This window comes from Gossypium arboreum, chromosome 4 (genome assembly GCF_025698485.1).
Source record: "Gossypium arboreum isolate Shixiya-1 chromosome 4, ASM2569848v2, whole genome shotgun sequence".
Lineage (NCBI taxonomy): Eukaryota > Viridiplantae > Streptophyta > Magnoliopsida > Malvales > Malvaceae > Gossypium > Gossypium arboreum.
Genome location: NC_069073.1, coordinates 89,944,371 through 89,966,558, shown reverse-complemented (window position 1 = coordinate 89,966,558; position 22,188 = coordinate 89,944,371). Strand labels below are relative to the sequence as shown.

Here is a 22,188-nt window from a genome sequence, read left to right as displayed (position 1 = left end):
ATGATTATAATATCGGTGGGAATACTTTTATGGAAACGAGAAGAAGTGTACCGGATGAACAACCGAATGAAGAAGCAGCGAAGTTCTACACGTTACTTGGTAAAATGAATGAAGAACTTTATGAGGGATCAAAATTTTTGAAAATATCATTCTATATTTGCCTTTTCCACTTAAAATGTTTGGGAGGGTGGACCGGAAACTCTTTGACAATGCTGTTAGAGCTTTTGAGAGAAATGTTCCCATTTGCAAAATCCCTCAATCATGTAAAGACATGAAGAAAGTGATAAAAGATTTGGGCCTTGGGTACAACAAAATTCATAGTTGCCTAAATGATTGCATGTTTTATTGGGGTGATCGGAGAAATCAACAGTCTTGTCATGTTTGCGGTAAATCTCGTTGGATGAATAGAGATACAGAAGATGTTAATGAGGATGAATATGGGCCACGTCAAGAAGGAAGCCGAACAAGATTTTGTGATATTTCCCGCTAATCCCAAGGCTTCAAAGGCTATTCATGTCGTCAAAGACAGCTGAGTTTATGACGTGGCATCATGATCAACGAACTGATGATGGGTTATTAAGGCATCCTGCAGATTCTTTTGCATGGAAATCATTTGACAATAAATTTCCAAGCTTTGCAAGTGATCCTCGGAGTGTAAGGCTCAGGTTAGCATCGTGGATTTAATCCTTTTAAAATCATGAGCACCTCGCACAAGATTTGGCCCGTGGTCATTGTTCCTTATAATTTGCCTCCATGGCTCGCATGAAGCAATCTTCTTTGATATTATCTATGATTATCCCGAGAGAAAGGCCCGAAATGATATTGATATATATCTGCAGCCACTTATTGAAGAGTTAAAACAATTATGGGCGGGTGTTGAGACGTATGATGTATTGAGAAAGGAGAACTTTTACCTACATGCTGCTTTGATATGGACAATTAATGATTTCCCAGCATATGCAAATTTATCGGGTTAGAGTACCAAAGGACGTTATGCTCGTCCTTGTTGTGCTGCTCAAACGTGTTCACAGTGGTTATATAATGGGAAGAAGTTCTGCTATATGGGGCATCGTCAGTGGTTAGATGAAAATAATAGATATAGATTTCAGAAGGCTTTATTTGACGGTACTGAAGAGTTGAAAAAAGCTCCTAAGCAGACCATTGATCTGAAATCTTATTCATGTTAAAAGATATGGATTTCGCCACGGAGGTGAATCAACCATCTAACAGGCAAACAAATAGACGATCGAGGGATGAATCTGATGATGAATCTGACGAGGAGGATGACCCTAATGAGGTGGACTTGTGGAAGAAAAGAAGTATTTTTTTTGAGTTGCCTTATTGGGAGCATTACATATTACGCCACAATCTTGATGTGATGCATATTGAGAAGAATGTCTGCGAGAACATCATCCGGACAATTTTGAACGTCGATGGTAAATCAAAAGATAATCTTCAAAGTCGACTTGATTTAGTTCACATGGGAATTAGGCGTGATCTTCATCCCCAAGTACTTCCTAATGGAAAATATTGGTTGCCGCCTACAATTTTTGCAATGTCAAAGGAAGAGAAAGAAATGTTCTGCACGGTGTTGAAGGATATAAAGGTTCCAGATGCGTATTCATCAAATATATCTCGATGTGTAAGTCTTAAAGATCGAAGACTATATTCATTAAAATCACATGACTATCACATCCCGATGCAAGATCTACTTCGATTGCTTTACGGTCTTGTATGTCAAAGAAGGTAACGTCTGTATAATTGAGTGTCCAATATAATGAAAGCAATTTGTGGCAAAGTTCGAATGTTGAAGAACTTGAAAAGTACAAGATCGAGCCGCTTTGACATTATGCAATTTGGAGAAGATCTTTCCACCTTCCTTCTTCACTATTATGATGCACCTTGTCATTTATCTCCCTCGTGAAGCAATAATTGGTGGGCCGGTTTTCTATCGTTGGATGTATCCAATTGAAAGGTGCTAATTTATTTCAAAGGAATTCACCTTTATACCTATAGTTACCAGTTTTGATAATGTTGTATATGGTGTTTAGGTTCCTAAGCAAATTGAAGTCTTATTGCCGTAACAAGCGTTATCTGGAAGGATCAATTGCTGAAGGCTACTTGGCAGAGGAGTGTATGACATTCTGTTCTAGATATTTAGATGTTGAAACAAGATTGAATAGACCAAGTAGAAATGCCAGACTCAATGATCCTAACTTGGACAAAACTTATTTATTTCAAAGTTATGGAGAACCAATCAGCAAAGTTGAAATTGTAGAATTAGATGACCAATCTTGGATACAAGCACATAGATATGTTCTTTTCCACCACGATGCACTTGAACAATTACGCAAGTAAGTTCTAGAATATGATAAATATTCTTCTTTTTTTTATTTGTTTATTTTTTAACGAATTAAACATGTGTTTAACATAGTGAGTACAAACAAATCTTAAGATCTCGTCCACGCTCACGAAGATTACAACATCGTGAGATTAATAGGTTATTCGCAGAATCTTTTTATGAATGGTTAAGCCAAACGGTATGCAACTCAACATTTCGTTGACAAATAATAATGTTTTCTCATAACATTTATAATTACTCAATTTACTTTCGATTCAATAGGTTTGGAGTGGGAATATCGTTAATGACGAAGTTAAATGGCTTTCCCAAGGTCCGGATCGAGTAGTAAAAAGATATAGTGGCTTCATCATGAATGGATTCAGATTTCATACCAAATATCGCGAGAGATTGAGGAGAACTCAAAATTGTGGAGTAGTTGTTAATTCTTTAATTACAAGTTACGCTAGTACTAGGGACAATAATCCTGTCGAGGGAAATGTGGAGTATTATGGACTTCTAACCGACATTATTGAGTTGGATTATTATGGAAAATGGAAAGTTGTCTTATTTCGATGTGATTGGGTGATGCTAATCTGCTCATGGAATTAAAAATGATCGGTTTGGTTTTATAATGGTGAATTTCTCTCGATTAATTCACTGGAGAACATTTGATAGACGAGCCAGTATGTATTTTCTTCTCAAGTTAAACAAGTTTTTTACTCGAAGATCCAATTGATGAGGGTTGGTACGTTGTATTCAAACACCCTAGAGACTTGTTTGACATGGGGAATGGAAGTAGAGATGACATCGGTGAAAGATCAGAAACTTTGCCTTTTCCAGAACAAGACTTAGATGAAAATATCCCTAGTACTAGTACACAATTTCAATGGGTTCGTCAGGATGTAGACGAAGATATTTACGATTTATGATGTAGTAAGATTTTATGATTTTTTATTTATATGTAATGTTACAATATTAACATTGGTCATGTTATATAATTTAACTATTTTATATTTACTATTGTTGTTATTTCTTACTAAAATTTTATCTATTTTATGTGTTGCAGGAAAAATGCCTAGAAGAAGATTAAGAGATCTTAGTATTGTACAGAATACTACAAATTCGGAAGAAGTAAGTACTGAACAGCAGACAGTTGTTGGATCTTCAAGCGTGCCGGAGACACTTGACGAGTCTGTGGAAATTCAAAGTAATGTTAAGTTCATTTTACAAATTGTATTAAATTTTATTACTGATTTATTTTTAAATTTCAATATAGTAATAATTTATTATTTTTCACCTGAAAATGGTGGGACACACAGAGGTCGAGGACGTACGCTCCTAACAGATTTATATAACTTAAATTTTGTCGAGCGTGTCAAAGTAACTAGAAACAGCCATGGTCAGCCTGTTGGACAAGAAGCTCGACTTTTAGCAGGCTATTTGGGCATTATAGCACGAAATGCTAATATGTTGCCCATCAACTACGAATCATGGCATAACATGCCTGATAGCAATAAAAATCAAGCTCCCTCTAATATTAAGGTAACAAAACATTAATGTAATTATAATACTTTTGTTTAAGTTTCATTTATATTTACTTCCTAAACTTGTGTTTTTAGGATAGGTTTGCTTTAGAGGTCTCGATGCCTATATCAAGAAGGCATTGGGTAAAAATGGAGAGACAATAAAAGCATTTTGAAAAAGAATATTTTAAAAACCCATAAGCCTCAAGAAAAATTGCAAAATGTCCCATCGGAATCTTTGAGGTACCAATGGGAAGATGCGGTTCGATTTTGGAATTCAAGAAAGGAGAGGTATTATGTACTTGCAAACTCTTATAAATTTTTCGGTTTATAGTATTTACTATATACGTAATAATAATTTCATTATGTAGGACCGTGAGCGAGTTGGAACAAGCGTGAGCAAAAACAAAATTTACGCCATAGCGAGGTCGAAAAGTTTTGCTTGTGTAGCTCAAAGCCGAGGTACAATGGATTTATTAAATCTATCAAGAATTAATAACTTTTACTATTAAATAATATTTTACTACTATATTGTAGGAAGCCTCGTCTGGTCAAAAAGTTAGACGCCTTCAACTTTTTGACATTACGCATGTGAAAAAGATGGAACTCCGATGTCATCCGAGGTGCGAAATTATGGTATATTTACTTACTAAAATTGATTCATTATAAATAATTATAATATTTAATTATAATGTTTTAATTAAATCGTTTTTATTAGTGTAATTTAAATAATGTTATGTTGTATTCCTTTTATTGTATATTTCGTTTCTAACTCTTTAACTGATTTATTAGGAGAAACTAAAAGATAAGAAGGCAGCGTATGAAGTGACTGCTTCGACTGATAGTTCTGTTAATTTTGAGGATATTGATAACAGAATTATTAATAAAGTTTTGGGTCCTGAAAGGTATGGTCGGGTTAGATTTCAAGGATCTGTTGTTAACCCGACCCAATATTTTGGATCGACCTCGCACCAATACATGCCTTCCGGGAGTCAAAGTCAAGCTGAAGTTCAGAGGTTAAAAGATTAGATAGTTCAGATACAAGCTAGCACAGATGAGCAAATTTCTCAACTTAGAGTGGAGGCAGCAGCGAGGGAGGCGGAGGCGATGAGCGAGGAGGCGGAGCGCACAGAAATACAATGAACTCCAAGAAGGCTTCAGTCTATGATGACTATGTTCCACCAATTTCAAAATCCGCCATCGTAGACATGTTTTCTTGTAACTTTTAACATTATTTTAAGAATATTTTGAATATTCATTTCCAATTTATATAATATATTTTTTGTATAATTTTTTATTATTTAAATTTGTGTGTTTTGGTTGGGTTGGATTTCATGGTATATTTGCTGTTTTTTATTGAATTTCTTGCAGGAGGGTTTGATATAGGTGTAAAAATACATATTGCAAAACTGGGCAAATTAGCGGCGTTTTTTATAAAAGCGCCGCTAAAGTTCTTGGTCTATAGCGGCGTTTTTTTACAAAAGCGCCGTTAAAAGTACAGGTCTATAACGGCGATTTTTATAAAAGCGCCGCTAAAGTTCTTTGTTTATAGCGGCATTTTTTTACAAAAGCGCCGCTAAAAGTGCAGGTCTATAGCGGCGTTTTTTATAAATGTGCCGCTAAAAGTGCAGGTCTATAGCGGCGTTTTTTTATAAATGTGCCGTTAAAAGTACTGGTCTATAGCGGCGTTTTTTAAAAAAGCGCCGTTAAAGTTCTTGGTCTTTAGCGGCGCTTTTATAAAAAACGCCGCTAAAGGTCCTGGTCTTTGGCGGCACTTTTTAATAGCGCCACTAAAGGTCTTGGTCTTTAGCGGCTCTTTTATAAAAAACGCCGCGAACTTTTGTGGCGTTGCATATAGCGACGTTTTTTGTGGCGCTTGGGAAAGCTCCGCTAAAAGTATTAGCGGTGCTTAGAAATGCCGCTAAAGGCAAAAAAAAAAATGCTGCTAAAAGTCTGTTTTCCTGTAGTGTTTGCCACTTGACCAACACGCCATTCATGTCTTGCCATGCCCTCACTAACTTAAAAGCCCACCAGCAGAAAACAAAGGTTATTCAATAAAAACCCAAAATTTTGTTAGAGCCTAGGGTTGAACCCAGGACTTCTTACACCACTAAGAACCCCCTTAACCAACAAGGCAACCAAGCCACATAAAACAAAACACGCTAATTAAATTACTAAAGATTTTGGGCATTACAACTCTACCCTCTAAAAGAACTTTCGGCCTCAAAATTTACCTGACCAAAATAGGTGAGGGTATTACTATCGCATCGCCTCCTCGGGTTCCCACATAGCTTCCTCAGGGCTGTGATTACGCCATAGCACCTTAACTAATGGAACTGACTTCCTCCTCAGAATTTTCACATCACGGTCCAAAATCTGAATAGGCTCCTCCTCAAAAGTCAGGTCTGGTCTAGCCTCTATCCCCATAGTCGAAACGATGTGCGTAGGGTCAGAGTGATATCGCCTCAGCATAGAGACATGGAACACATCATGAATTCGATCCAATTCTGGGGGTAACTCAAGTTGAAAGGCAACCGGTCCCACGCGCTTCAATATACGATATGGCCAAATGAACCTTGGGCTTAATTTTCCCTTCTGACCAAACCTCAATACCTTTTTCCATGGCGAGACCTTAAGAAATACCAAGTCTCCCACTAAAAACTCAATCTCCTTATGCTTGAAATCCGCGTAAGACTTCTGTTTGTCCGAAGCTGCCTTAAGCCGATCCCATGTGACAGCCCAAAATTGACCCTAGTCGGGATGTGGTTTCGGGACCACAAAACTGAGGCATAAAAATAATTTAAAATTTATTTTGATGCCTATGATATGTGTTAATTTGTGTGTGACATTTTTGATGTTTCGATTTAGTGTTATAAATGCGAATTTCACTAGAAAGGACCTAGTGGTGAACTTTGAAAGTATGATGGGGAAATGTGTGATGACTAGTTGCTCATGCATGCAAAAATAAGGGACTTGCATGTCAAATTTCCCCCAACATGAAGTGGCGGCCATGGCAAGAGAGGATGGGCAAAACATGTCATGAAACATGTTTTGTTGGTGCATTAGGGAGAAATAATAAACAAAGGTGTATGGGTAAGAAAAGAATGAAAAAAAATGTGTGTGAGTGTGGTATTCCCCCCATTGCCGTGAGTTGTAGAGAAAGAAAGAAAATTTTGTTCATCCTTTCTTTGAGCCAAAACTAAGGAAGAAGGAGGATTTTTGCTTCATGCTTGGTTTGGAAGAGATCTAGAAGGAGATTTGGCTAAGTTTGCATCAAGATTAAGGTATGTATGAGGTTGTGTTAGGAGTTTCATGCATGTTTTGGTTGCTAACTTGATGTGCATGTTAGCCATGGCTCAAATCTTTGTTATGCCCTCGAAATGGTATTTGGCCAAAGTTGTTATGGTGATAAAGCCATTGCATGCTAAGTGTGAAGCTTGATGATGATGCATGCAATGATGGATTGTCTACTTTTGAGTAAGATTTTGAGTTTTCTTTTGTTTAATCATGATTGAAGTTGAAAAGGGCATGATTGTCATATTCGCCATGATGCATTCATGAGCATGGTTCATGCTTCTTGCATGTTAGTTAAAATTTGTGTTTTGGATGGCTATGGACACCTTGAAATTGACCATGCTCATATATGTATATATATGTTTGCACATGATGTTTTGGTTATGAACTAAGTGATGAATATGGTTGTTTAAAGAAGAAGATGTTGAAGAATGATTGTGAAATTGCAAGCACATTCAGCCTAGCACACATATGAGTGCTTGATGCTATATTATAAGTTTTGAGCTACAATATGCAAAGCATTAACTAATAAAATGCATGCTGTTTTTGTGAGGTATTAAGTGCATAATTGGCCTCAACATGTACATGAATATTCGGCCTTGGGTAGCCTATTGAAGGCCTTAGCTTTTCCTTGATGCTCGAATAAATTGTATTGAATTCCTTGATGTAGTATAAAATGTGCATGACCATTGTGTATTCAAGCTAAAGAGTGGCCATATGACCATTTAAACTCCTTGTCATATTCGGGCATAAGCTAGCACAATGAGGTTTTAATAAATTGAATTTGTTTGAATGAGCTCAAGAGCTAAGAGGGCCACAATTGGACAAGGGGAAGGAAAAAGTGATCGAATAGCCGTAAAAGCCGTTCGACAACATCCGAGGTAAGTCCTCAAGAAGTGACCTTAATTGAATTATGGGGAATGAAATATGGATGTATTGATTATTGATTTATGTGTGTATGAGCATTCAAATGATACTCGGGCTAAATCCCGAAGGCGATCATGCTAATGATTATAATTGTGTTTGAGCCTTAGTAACGAAAATGAAATATGTATGTCCAATGATTATTGATGTATGTGTGCATGAGAAATTGAATGATATCCGGGCTAAGCCTCAAGACAATTATGCTGAAAATTATATCCGGTTAAGACCAAGGCAATTGTGCTAGTAGCTATATCCGGCTAAGACCAAGGCATTCGTGCGCTTGTTAAATCCGGGCTAAGACCAAGGCATTTGTGCAAATCGTGATATCCGGGTTAAGTCCTGAGGCCTTGGTGCGGGTTACCATAACCGGGCTATGTCCCAAGGCGATTGAACGAGTAGCGACATCCGGTTAAACTCGAAGGTATGTGATTTGAAAATTATAAGCTTGCTGGAAAATTTCAGCAAATGCACTTGTGAAATTTCCCAATGACAAGGTAAGTGCGTGTGTGTGCTTGGCGCTAGGAGTAAGAGCGTATGAATATCCGCTCCTATGATGGAACGAGTTATCGGCCTTAATGAAGCCGTTATTTGTGTATGAACATAAGAGTTGGGATGGTGAAGTAAGTATGATTATGTGAATGTGCATTAATGAAATGATGCATTTGGTTATGTGAATGTATTGCTTTAATTAAAGCTGATTATATTCCTTGAGACTTACTAAGCATAAAAATGCTTACCCGTTGCTTTGGCTCTCGTGTTATAGATTTCGCCGATAGCAATCGGATTCGGGATCAATAAAGTTGAAGTCATCCACACTATCAACGCCTCTATTTTGGTATAAATTTTGGTTGAACTTTGAAATGGCATGTATAGGACTACCCCTTGTTGGTTTAAAAATGTGGTGATGTATATGTATACGGCCATGCGAAAATGGCTCGTAAAAGGAAGCATGAACTTAGACTATTTTTGGTTTGTACGTATATATATGGTGTCATGATGTGATTATGGATTGGAAATGGGAATGTTGGTCACATGATCAGCCATTGGTATGGTTAAAATGATCATATATGAACCTATGTATGGCAAGACTAGTTGGTTCATGAAGACTACAAAATAGGTAAGACCTACCTTAAAAACAGAAGCTGCCAGCTGCAGTGACGTGAATGTGAAAAATCACCAAAATTTGTAGGAATGGTATTAAATAGTGAATAAGCTATGTAAATGAACATTGATGAGTCTATTTTCATATGGAAGAAACGAAATGGTCATAGGAGTTACAGGTTAAGAGATATGAAAGCTATTGTGAGACAGGGCCAGAATGGTTTCTGGGTCCCCTGTCGCAACTTTAAAAATTTACTATAAATTATCCAGAAATAATTAGGAGTCATGCCTTATATGTACAGATTCAATTTTGAGTCTAGTTTCATTAGAAACAAACGACACCAGTATTAAAGCCCTGTACAGAGAGATATTCAAGTTATAGCGCGCGAAGGTCAGAGCAGTCGATCCCTGTAACATGGACGACTTTAACTAATAAACTGTACCAATTGGCCCAACCAAAAATTCTAGAAATAAATCCATGGATGGATATATGAGTATAAATTCAGGGAAAATTTACGAAACCAGTTTCCGAGTTTTGAAACTCGAGATATGATTTTTAAGGCGACGGTGACGCAGTTTTCCAGCCTGACTGGAAATGTCAAATTGGTGGCAAAACATGTGAACTTGGCTTGTTAACCCCTCGTGTCCGACACCGGCGATGGTCTCGGGTTCGGGGTGTTACATCCCAAATCAACTTAACCTTGTCCTTAGTATCAGTAATCAATTCAGGGCCCAAAATACGCCGTTCACCCAACTCAGTCCAGCAAGAAGGAGTACGACATCTACGACCAGATAATGCCTCATAAGGTGCCATTTGTATGCTAGACTGGTAGCTATTGTTATACACAAACTCTGCCAACGGTAAGAAATCCTCCCAACTGCCCCAGAAGTCAATCACACAACTTTTTAACATGTCCTCTAGTATCTGAATCACCCTCTCTGACTGACCATCTGTCTAAGAATGGAATGCAGTACTAAAGTCCAGCCTTGTACCCAGTGCCTCATGCAACTTCTTCCAAAATCGAGACATAAAACGTGGATATCTGTCAGATATAATTGAAACCGGTACCCCATGCAGTCTCACAATTTCAGATACATACAACTTGCCAACTTCTATAAGGAAAAATCAGTGTGAACAGGTATAAAGTGAGCAGACTTGGTCAATCGATCCAAGATACCTATACCGCATCTTTCTTAGAAGGCGTTAGGGGTAGCGCACTAACAAAGTCCATAATTACTTTCTCCCATTTCCGAAGCGGAATCTTGATAGGATGAAGCAACCTCAAAGGCAACTGATGCTCTACCTTAACCTACTGGCAAGTCCGGCATTTACTCATAAAATCAGTAACTTCCCGCTTAAGTCCTGGCCATCAATATAATTCCCGAAGGTCTCGGTACATCTTATTTCCGCTAGGATGCATTGCGTAAGGGCTACTATGTACCTCTTGCAGTATAGATCGTCTCAAATCGGTATCTTTTGGTACACAGACTCTCTTATGGAAACAAAGTACCCCTTCGCCATTCAGCCCAAAATCTGAAGCTTCCCCATTCTCTATCTATTGGAAGCACGAACTCAGTGACTCATCCTCTAACTACTTACTTTTAATCTGCTCAATGCATCTTACTTTTAATCTGCTCAATGCATCTTAGTTTAACTTGAAGTTCAGCCAATAAACTACCATCATCGAACAAACTGAGACGAGCAAATATCGCCCTCAAATCAGTAACAGCCCTATGGCTCATTGTATCGGCCACCACATTAGCTTTGCCAGGATGGTATTCAATCAAACAGTCATAATCCTTAAGCAACTCTATCCATCTATGTTGCCTAAGGTTTAACTCCTTCTGAGTGAGGAGATACTTGAGGCTCTTGTAATCCGTGTAAATGATACACTTCTCACCATATAAGTAATGTCTTTAAATCTTCAGTACGAATACCACCATAGCCAACTCCAAGTCATGCGTCGGATAGTTCGCTTCATGCGTCTTAAGCTGAGGAGACGCATAAGCCACTACCTTACCCTCCTGGATCAACACGCATCCCAAGCCAACATGTGATGCATGACTGTAGACAGTGAATTCCTTCTTAGATTCTGGCTGTACCAAGACAGGGACCTCAGTAAGAACTTTCTTAAGCTTCTTAAAACTTTCATGTTGCTTATCAGTCCAATTAAATGGTACCCCTTTAAGCAACAACTTAGTCAGAGGTATAGCAATTACTGAAAACCCTTCCAAAAACCATCTATAATACCCTACCGACCCAGAAAGCTTCGAATCTCTAACACCGACTTAGGTTGCTTCTAGTCTAGAACTGCTTCAATTTTTTGAGGATCCACCCTAATCCCCTCAACGGATACCACATGACCCAGAAAAGTTACCTCACGTAGCTAGAATTCGCATTTACTGAATTTAGCGTATAACTATTTCTCCCTTAAAATCTGCAGAAAAACCCGAAGGTGCACGCCATATTCCTCCTCTATCCTTGAATACACCAGAATATTGTCTATAAACACCATAACGAATAGATCCAGTTAAGGCTGGAACACTAGATTCATCAAATCTGTAAAAGCTGTGCATTCGTCAGTCCAAATGGCATCACTAGGAACTCGTAATGACTGTAATGAGTCTTAAATGCTATCTTGTATACATCCGTCTCCTTGACCCTCAGTTGATGGTACCCCGATTGAAGATCAATCTTAGAGAAAATCAAACCTCCTCGAAATTGGTCAAAAAGATCGTCAATCCTCGGTAAGGGGTACTTATTCTTAATAGTCAATTTATTCAGTTGCCGATAGTCGATGCACATGTGCATAGTTCCATCCTTCTTTTTTAAAAATAGAATCGATGCTCCCCAAGGAGACATACTATGGCAGATGAGCCCCTGATCCAGTAACTCCTGAATTTGAGCCTTAAGCTCTACGAGCTCCTTCGGTGCCATTATATAATGGGCAATAGAGATCAGATCCCAAACTCAACTTCGCGATTAGGAGGTAACCCCGGTAGTTCATTGGGAAAAACATCCAAAAACTCCCTAACTATTCTGATATCCTTAACAGACGCATCCTCTATTCCAGAAGCACTGACATAGGCTAAATATGCCTCGCAACCCTTACGTGCCATCTTCTCAGCCCTCAATACAGAAATCACATTTGAAAGATAATCCCGCCGCTCCACAATCATAACCACCTCGTCGCCCTCTATAGTTTTCAGGACCACCCGCTTAGAAGCACAGTCCAAATTCGCCTGATACCTAACTAGCCAATCCATACCCAATATTACTTCAAATTCCCAAAAAGGAAGTTCTATCAGATCGACAAAAAAGATTTTTCGTTGAGCCTCTACGGGTACATCTTTAAACAATTTGTTCACCCTCACTGACTGCCCTAATGGATTTAACACCGTAACCTCACTCACAGTGTTTTCCCACATCACTCCCAGAGTCTCAGACACAGTGCATGCTATATAAGAGTGTGTAGACCCAACATCAATCAATGCAGTATAAGGTACACGATGAATAAAAAGCGTACCCGTAATAACATCTGAGGCACCTCTATCCTCTCGATGACGTGCAGCATAAACCAGTGTCGGCTGCCTCACCTCAGTATGACCCGCACCTCTACCCGGTGCTCCACGCCCACGGCCCATACCATTTCCTCCCCTAGCTAGTCCATGACCTCTTAGTGGCTGTTGAAAACCCCTCTTCGACTGAACAATACCCCTACCAGTAGCTTGCATCTGATCGGGCCTCCTTGGTTAATCCCTGATACGATGCTCCATAGATCCGCATCTAAAACATGCCCCCTTCTGTATACAGTACTCGTCCTGATGGTGTTTCCCACAAACCATACAAGGCTGTGACCCAAAAGAAGCAACAGGGGCCCCAGCTCTAGCTGGCCCACTAACTCTGGTATTTTGTCCAGATCTCATAGCTAAACCTGAGGGCTCCCAAACCCTCTCGTTTCTCCCTTTATCCTTCTCATGATTCTGGCGCTCCACGCGCTTCACATCCGAGCAAACTTTACCTTTTCTACTAATACTGCAAAATCTCGCTCTCTCTGAGGAGCTATCAAAACCCGCAGACTATCCTTAAGGCCGTCCTCGAAACGAACACAGCACTCATACTTAGTGCCCACCATGCGTCATGCATAGTGGCTCAATCGCAAAAATTCTACCTTATACTCAGCCACAGACTTATCTCCCTGGGTCAGATTCAAAAATTCCCTTCTGAGGGCATCCACATAGCTAGTTCTCACATATTTCCCTTAAAATGCACTCTTGAAAAACTCCCAAGTTAATCGATCGGGCTGAGTACCCTCTTTCACAGTAAGCCACCACTGATAAGCTTCACCTCTCAACAACGACACTGCACCTTTTAGTTTCTGCTCTGAGGTGCAGTCGAGGTCATCTATGATCCTCTCTATGGCCTTTATCAAATACTCTGCCACATTAGGGGCAACTCCTACGATACCCCTAAAAATCTCAACCCCATTAGACCTGAGTCGTTCTGTTACCGAGCCACGGCCCAAAATACCAGTATTTGGCCTAACGACCCTTTCCAAAATCCACAGCATATCTTGGGACGGTGCATCATCCCCAGCTATACGTTCATACGACCCAGTCTCAGTCACTGGTGAAGCCACTGCCTCTCTTGCCTCAACGTTAGGCATATGGCCCGATGCTGAAGACCTAGCCCGAGCACCTCCACGACCTCCGCCGCAGCCTCTAGTACCTCTTCTACGAGTACCTCTAGTGCTCATACTCGATTCATGTATTATCTGTATTAACAGTTTTATGCATCAATTTTATAATTCTAGTGGTTATTAGCTGATGTTTTATGAAATATAGCATCAACAATTTCAGAGTTGTTCGTTTTCTCAGCTCGTAGTCTTACTACAGTTTTAGGTACCCTAATAAAGGTTTTAGTACAATCTACTATCTATGGCAGTCTCAGTATTTCAGTTAAAATAGTAGTTTTAGAGGACTTATAGAATTGGCACAAGAGAGCTCGGTAGACCACACCTTCCAAAACTTCATCTCAAGATATTTCCCACTATGTGAAACAATTCTTTTAAAATTTATGTTTTTAGGAAAAACCTCAAATCCACAGCCGAGTTTTTCAACCTGACTCTGATACCACTAAATGTAACACCCCAAACCTGGCCTAAACATTATGGCCGAATCAGGCAATGTCACATTGGAGTGCTTTTTGAAAACTTGCTTTTGTTGAAAACCCGTTTGGAAATATAAAGCTTCTTTGTTAGTTCAAAAATCATTCTAGCTATTCGTTATTCATTTTAAATTGTCGTTAGTCTTTAAACTTTGTTTGTTGCAGAAGCATGTTGAAAGCATTACAAAAATGTAGTGTTTTTAAAACTGTTATCGTTTTGAAAAACCACGTTCTACGTTCTCAACAAATATAAATTATAGTAAGCAAAACCCGAATTTAAACAAGAAAATTAAAGAGGCCTTATTACATAACCCAAAATGAAATCCGATAGTAAATAAAAGGAAACAGATGTAGTAGAGTGGTCATCACTGAGTCCTTGCAGCACCGACCCGCCTAAAGATTACCTGCACAGTTAAGCAGAGAATGTGAGTTATGAAACTCAGTGTGTAATCCCTATTTAATGAATAGACAAACATTCAATATTTGGATAGTCTGGGCTTAAGCCCATATCTATAGTAGTAACAGTGTGGGCCTTAGCCCATTACAGTAGCAGTAACAGTGATGCATAAAGAGGTTATAGCCTTTCAATATACTTCCTCCAATAATATATATATCCCACCCCATGCAATGCAACATAATATAAATGTACATACGATAAGAATTGCATGCTCAAACAGTCATACATCACATATGGGGTATTTTGGTCATTCACCTCGTAGGGGTAAAATAGTCATTTTGAAAATTAAGGTTTAGGTACGCTTCTAACCCAATAGTAGGTCTACAGTCATCTCGTGTGACGTGTGTAACCTTTAACATTTAAACAACACAAATGGGCCCAAGCCCACCGTACGACCAATGTGAGCCCACACGTTCGTGTAAATTGGGAATTCTTTCAAAAAAAGTTTAGAAAGAAATATGTTAGCCAGCAGTTCATCGGCAAAAAACAGACAAAATAATTTCTAGAATTGAAATAAGGTCGTATGTTAGTAGCCGAGTACGAGAGAGAATTTGTACGACTCAATAAGTATGCTCAAGAGTGTATCCGTCAGAGGTTGTTATGTGTACCCGGTTTGAGGACAGTCTAAATGAAGATATCAAGTTGCTAGTTGGGATTCTTGAGCTGAAAGAATTTTTGGTTTTGGTTGATTGAGCACATAAAGTCAAAGAACTCAGCAAAGTAAAAAAGAAAAGTAGATTCTAAGGCTCGTGGCATAGGTAAACGACCTATGGGAAAATGATTCTCATCTCCATTAAAGAAATTAAAGGAATTTCACAGCTGTTCATCGGTTGTAGTAAGTTTCTCAGAAAGAGACAAAGGAAAGCAACATTCAAGCTCGAAACGTCAGGCTACATCTTTAGCGAATGTGGGTAGTGCTAGGAACAAAAAACCTGAATGTCAACAATGTAATAGATGACATTACAGAGAATGCAGATTGAAAGATGGGTCGTGTTTCAATGTGGCTCATACAATCATTTCTTCAAAGATTGTCTTAAAAGATTAGCTAAAGAGAAAGCTTAGAATACTCATACGAGTAATATGACTACGACAGGGAGACTATCTAGAAATACTGGAAATACGAGTAACAGTCAGAGTGGACAAAAGATTCTACTATTAGATCTGAGGCATGGACACCAGCTAGGGCTTATGCGGTTTGTGCTCAAAAGGAAGTTTCAGCACCTAATGTGATCACTGGTACATTTTTAGTCTTTGATACTAACATTAATGCTTTGATTAACCTGGGGTCAACACACTTGTATGTAAGCACAACTTTAGTGTTGGATAAGAAAATACCTTTTTAGTCTATTGAGTTTGTGGTCAAAGTAATGAATCCTTTAGGTCAGTATGTGTTAGTCGATAAAGCCTATAAAAACTATCCTTTGATGATTTGGAATTGTAACTTTCCAGCTGATTTGATGTTGTTACCATTTGATGACTTTGATGTGATTCTGGGTATGGACTGGTTAACTCTACATGATACTGTTGTAAACTGTAGATGAAAGCATATTGTGTTGAAATGTAAAAACGATGAAAGGATCCAAAGTGAATTAGATAGATTAGATGGTACATCTAATGCCGTCTCATCTATGATGGCACAAAAATATGTTAGAAAGGGCTATGAAGCGTATGTAGCTTACATATTTGATTCCAAGGTTTTAGAATCGAAATTAGAGTTAGTTTTGACTGTTTGTGATTTCACAGATGTATTTCCAGAAGAGTTACCAAGGTTATCGCGGGTCAGAGAGGTTATCGGGAATATCTCCGATATCGATAGCTCCGTAAAGAATGGCACTTACAGAGTTGAAGAGTTAAAAGCTCAGTTGCAAGAGTTGATACATAGGGGCTTTGTTTACCCTATTTTTTCCCCTCAAGGTGCTCCTGTTGTTTGTTCAAAAAACGGATGGGTCAATATGGTTATGTATCAACTATCAACGGATCAATAAAGTCACAATCAAGAACAATATCCTTTGCCATATATTGGTGATTTATTTGATCAGCTGAAAGGTGCGATAGTATTTTCAAAGGTTGATATCTTTTATGGATATTATTAGTTACGGGTTAAAGATTCAGACGTATCGAAGACTGCTTTCAAAACCAGGTATAGACATTATGAATTTCTTGTTATGCCATTTGGTTTGACCAATGCACCTGCTATGTTTATGGATTTGATGAACAAAATATTCAACCTGTATCTAGATAGATTTGTAGTTGTGTTCATTGATTATACTAATTTATTCTTGAGATGAAACAGAGCATGCCCATCATTTGGGAATAGTTTTGTAGACTTTGTGTGAAAAACAATTATTTGCTAATTTAGCAAATGTGAGTTCTAGCTTTGAGGAGTTGGATTTTTGGGACACATGGTATTGGCAAACGATATTAGAGTTGATTCAAGCAAAACATCGACTATAGTAGCCTGGAAGCCTCTGAGAAATGTTTCAGAAGTTAGAAGCTTTCTGGGTCTAGCCAGATATTATTAGAGAATTGTTAAAGGATTTTTGATGATTGCTATGCCATTGAAAAAACTGCTTTAGAAAGACGTCAAGTTTGAATGAACTGAAAAGTGTCAGCAAAGCTTTATCAGCTGAAAGTGTTGTCAACTGAAGCCCTTGTGTTGGTTCAACAAGAGTCTGGTAAGAAATTCGTGAACTATAGTGATACTTTATTAAATAGTTTGGGCTGGGTTTTGATGCAAGAAGGCAAAGTAGTGGCTTATGCGTCTCGATAGTTAAAATCGCATGAAAAGAATTATTCGACTCATGATTTAGAGCTTGCAACTATCGTTTATGCTTTAAAGATTTGGCGACATCATTTGTACGGAGAGAAATTTCATATCTTCATGGATCATAAAAGCTTGAAGTATTTGATGTAATAGAAAGATCTGAACTTAAGACAACAAAGATGGCTTGAATTGTTGAAAGATTTTAATTTGATTATCGGCTATTATTCAGGAAAAGCTAATGTCGTTATTGATACTCTAAGTAGAAAATCTTTGTTTGCTTTGCGAGTTTTAAACATGCTGTTGACGTTAATTAATGATGGTTCTATATTAGCTAAATTAAAAGCTAGATCGATGTTTTTGCAACATATTTGTGATGCTCAGAAAAGTGATGCTAAATTGATTGCAAAATGGGAGCAAATTGAGTCAAAACCTGGTTCGGACTTTCATGTTAATTCATATAGTAGTTTGTACTTTGAAAACATGATTTGTGTTCTGAGGAATTCTGATGTAGTAGTGGCCAGGTATGAAATGATAGATTTTAGAGTTCGTATCAAAATGATTGATCTGTAAGCAAGTTAAAGCCATGCATAAGATACCTTCTAGTTTATTACAACCTGTGATGATTCCAGAGTGGAATTGGGAACGTGTGCTGATAGATTTTGTATTGGGATTACCTCTATCTCTGAGAAAGAAAGATGTTGTGTGGCTTATTGTAGATCATTTGACGAAATTCACACATTTCATTCCAGTACGTACGGATTGTTCACTTGAGAAATTAGCAGAATTGTACGTTTATGAGATTGTTAGACTACACGGTGTGCCAGTGTCTATTATCTTTGACAGGGATCCACGGTTTACTTCTTGATTTAGGAGTAAATTACATGAAGGTTTAGGGACTTGACTACATTTTAGTATAGTGTTTCATCTACAGACTAATGGTCAGTCTAAGTGAGTTATTCAGGTACTCAAGGATATGCTTCTACGTTGTATTTTATAATTCGAAGGTAATTCAGAGAAATTTCTTCTGTTGGTTCAATTTGCATATAATAGTAGATATCAGTCAAGTATCAAAATGGCATCGTATGGAGCTTTGTATGGTTGAAAATGTCAAACTTTGCTATACTGGACTTAGCTGAGTGAGAAAAAGTTATTTGCTATTGATTTGTTTAGATAAAACTGAAGAAAAAGTCAAAGTGATACGTGACAGTTTTAAAACTACTTTTGATCGTTAGAAATCTTACGCGGAATTGAAAAGAAAGGATATAGAATTCCAAGTTGGTGACAAAGTATTTCTAAAAGTATGACCTTGGAGGAAAGTTCTCCGATTTGGCCTAAAAGGGAGTCATTGAGAGGATTGGGCCAGTGCCTTATCAATTGGCTTTGACATTAGAGTTAGAGAAAATTCATAACGTATTTCATGTATCAATGTTATGACAGTATCGATCACATCGTTCAGATGTGATTTCACCTATAGATGTTGAGATTCAGCCATATATAATGCATAATGAAGAATCGATCAGAATTTTAGCTCAAAAAGTTAAAGAGCTAAGAAATAAAAGTATAGCTTTAGTTAAAGTTCTCTGGCAATGTCACAGAATCGAAGAAGCAACTTGGGAACTGGAAGAAGCTATAAAAGTGTAATACCAGAACCTATTTTCTAGTTTCGGGGACAAAAATTCATTTAGGGGGAAAGTTGTAATAGCCTGTTTTCAGTAATATCGAAAACAATGGTTTTGAGACAATAATTCCAATGAGTGAGTTATTATTTTATTAATTATTTAAGGTTAATGGGATTATAGTAAGGTCGTATTAGAATTTCGTTAATAAATTTTGAAGTTTACTTAGTTAATTAAGTAAAATGACTAAATTGTAAAAGGTGAAAAAAGTTGAGTCCTATTAGTTAAAATGATCAAATGGTTATGAAACCTTAAAATAAAGGACTAGAATGGTAAATAGACCAGTTAATGAATTATTGGATAGTTATGGACAAGGTTTTATTGAAATTCTGATTGTTTTAAAGGGGAAAAAGGTAAAATGGTAAATTAAGTTAAAAACAAATAGGCTAAAATCATCATCTTCTACACATTTGTTTCTTCTTAACTGATTCATCCATGGAAGAATAGATAGGGCATTTGGACAAGTTTGTTTTCTTACATGTAAGTGATTTCGAGCCCCATTTTTAATGATTTTTTTATGTTTTTTAGATCATTTTAGCTTAATCTAGCTAGCTCGAGGATTAATTTGCAAAATTGTTAAAGGTTGAGGGACTTACCATGAATGCTTTTGAATGATTGCTGATGTTAAATGGTACATTATGAGTCTTTGTTGAAAAATAAATAAGTTTTGTTAAGTGATTTTTATGAATTTTAGAAATAGGGATTAATTTGTTAAAGATATAAATTCTAGGGTTTTATTATAAAATGATGGTAAATATGGGTTGTATCAAAGTCCCTTTCACCTTTTATTAGCATAGGTTTATATTAAAATGGTTAGATTTTAAGTTATAAGCTTAAGGATTAAATTGTGAAAAGTTAAAATGTTTGGGGTAAATTGGTAATTTTGCATAAATATGAAATGTGGATTAAATTGAATACTAGAAGTATTCAGTTGATTGAAATTATCCATTTAGATAAAAACAAACTATATTCGAACTTAGATTGAGGAAAAGCTAAAGCTTTGGATTAGTCAATCTAACTTCTATGCCCCTACCCACCGAGGTAAGTTCATATTAACAGTTATCGAGTTAGTGTTATTTAAATTGGATGTTTACTATTTTATTTTTAATGTAAATGAATCAATATATAAAATTATCAATGTTATGATGAATTGATAGATATTGAGTCCCGGTTGAGCCTTAAGAATTCTTAGGATATATATGACATGTCATTTGGAATTTCATGTTTCGGGTGCTGCTCTTGAATGTTCTATCGATGGCTGAGGTCTTCTATTTGTTGTAGATTCTCCATAGCTCATTTGAGCAGCATTGTGTAACTTTTATTCTGACCCACAGCTTGTGTAAGCAATGATGTAAATGAAAGGTTACGATTATATGTAAAGACACACTTCATATGAGTTTTCTCATGTATCTGATGTAATTCTAGATGGTTCAACGAGCAAGAAATGGGAATGAAGTGGTAAGTATACAAATGGAATTAAACATGATCTTATGAAAAGGATTTATGATTTCAATGATGTATTTCATATGGAGATATACTTATCTTCTAGTTAAATTCATTTGGCTCATGTACGAATGTACTAACTTATGAATTTGATGATGTTGTATAGTCTTATGCCAAGTTATGGTTTTGCTTGATATTATACTTATGCTTTATATTATGCAAATGAAATGGTAAGTTATTTTTTGGTTTATATGAGCTTACTAAGCATTCATTGCTTACGTAGTTGTTTTCCTTGTTTAATAGATTATCGAAAGCTCAATTTGGTTGGAAGCTCGTTGGAGATCTATCACACTATCCAACAGTTAATTTGGAAGTTTTTGAGCATTTTGGCCAAGGTTTATAATGACATGTATAAGGTGTTTTGTAATGGTATTTTGGTGAATGTGTTAATGGTGTTTTGGCATGTATAAGTTTTGAAAGTTATGGTTGTTTGGTACCATTTGATACTTTGTCAAACTATCTTATTTTAGTTACCTTATTATGCATGTTTTTAAAGCTCATTATGGCATGTTTGGAATGGTTTGATAATGGTCAAATTGTGGTATGTTTTGGTAAGTAATTGAACTAGGTTTTGATGCTTGAAATAAGATAATGTTGATTCGTTTTGGCATGTTATGTTTTGGTATACTTGTTGTGCCTTTGAATGGTTTATTGGTTAGTTGAAATAGGGTCATGAAATGACATTTTGATGTGTGTTTAAGTGATGTTTAGGTCCCTTTAAAGTGTGCATAAATGAGTTGAAAAGTTATGCATGGAATGGTTTTGAGATGGCTTGATTTTAGGTAAATTTTGGATTGACACGGCGTAAGACACGGGCGTATGACTCAACTGTGTGAGGCACACAGGCGTGTGATTAGTCGTGTGAGGCACACAGCCTGACAACACAATCGTGTGTCATCTGATTACAATTCAGTGAGTTACACGGCCTAACACACAGCTTGACACACGCCCGTGTGGGGCAAATCAGAGAGTTACACAACCTGGCGCACTAGCGTGTGACACGGCCGTGTGACCTTACTCAAAGTGTTACATGGATGAGGACACAGGCTTGGACACAGCCGTGTGTTCCCTATTTTGAAATTTTTGCATCTTTTTGGTAAATTTTCCAATTTGTTTCAAATTTATCCCGAATTCCTTCTAAAATATTTTTAAGGCCTCAAGGGCTCGATTTAAGGATAGTATCCATATGAATGAATGGTTTATGAAATTATTAATATGTTGAATGATATGATGTTTAAATGTTTCAAATTGTACGGTAATACTCTATAACCTTAATCTGGCAACAGAGATGGTTTATGGGTGATATAGGGATAATATCCACTCTCCCAATATAATCATATTTTATATCATAGTAATTATTAAATCTTCTTTCATGAAAAGTAAATCCCTATCAAATAGTGATCAAGTCATCTATAACAAGGATAGATGACCCGTGACT

The 22,188-nt window shown here is 37.2% G+C and overlaps 1 protein-coding gene across 1 annotated transcript; it reads left to right on the top strand.

Annotated features, from left to right (window-relative positions):
- Positions 1-16,438: 16,438 nt before the first annotated feature.
- LOC108458587 (uncharacterized) lies at positions 16,439-18,436 on the top strand. The gene is made up of 4 exons (XM_017757997.1): positions 16,439-16,721; positions 17,414-17,482; positions 17,801-18,092; positions 18,175-18,436. The coding sequence occupies exons 1-4, from the start codon at positions 16,439-16,441 to the stop codon at positions 18,434-18,436; spliced, it is 906 nt and encodes a 301-aa protein (XP_017613486.1).
- The last annotated feature ends 3,752 nt before the right edge of the window (positions 18,437-22,188 follow it).

Bases quoted from the DNA above. Each gene is read 5' to 3' on its own strand.
- LOC108458587 (XM_017757997.1), top strand. From the start codon at position 16,439: ATGGCACAAAAATATGTTAGAAAGGGCTATGAAGCGTATGTAGCTTAC. The intron at 16,722-17,413 runs GTGCTCCTGTTG...TGAACTGAAAAG, and splicing joins CCCTATTTTTTCCCCTCAAG to TGTCAGCAAAGCTTTATCAG. The intron at 18,093-18,174 runs GTATGAAATGAT...GATACCTTCTAG, and splicing joins TCTGATGTAGTAGTGGCCAG to TTTATTACAACCTGTGATGA.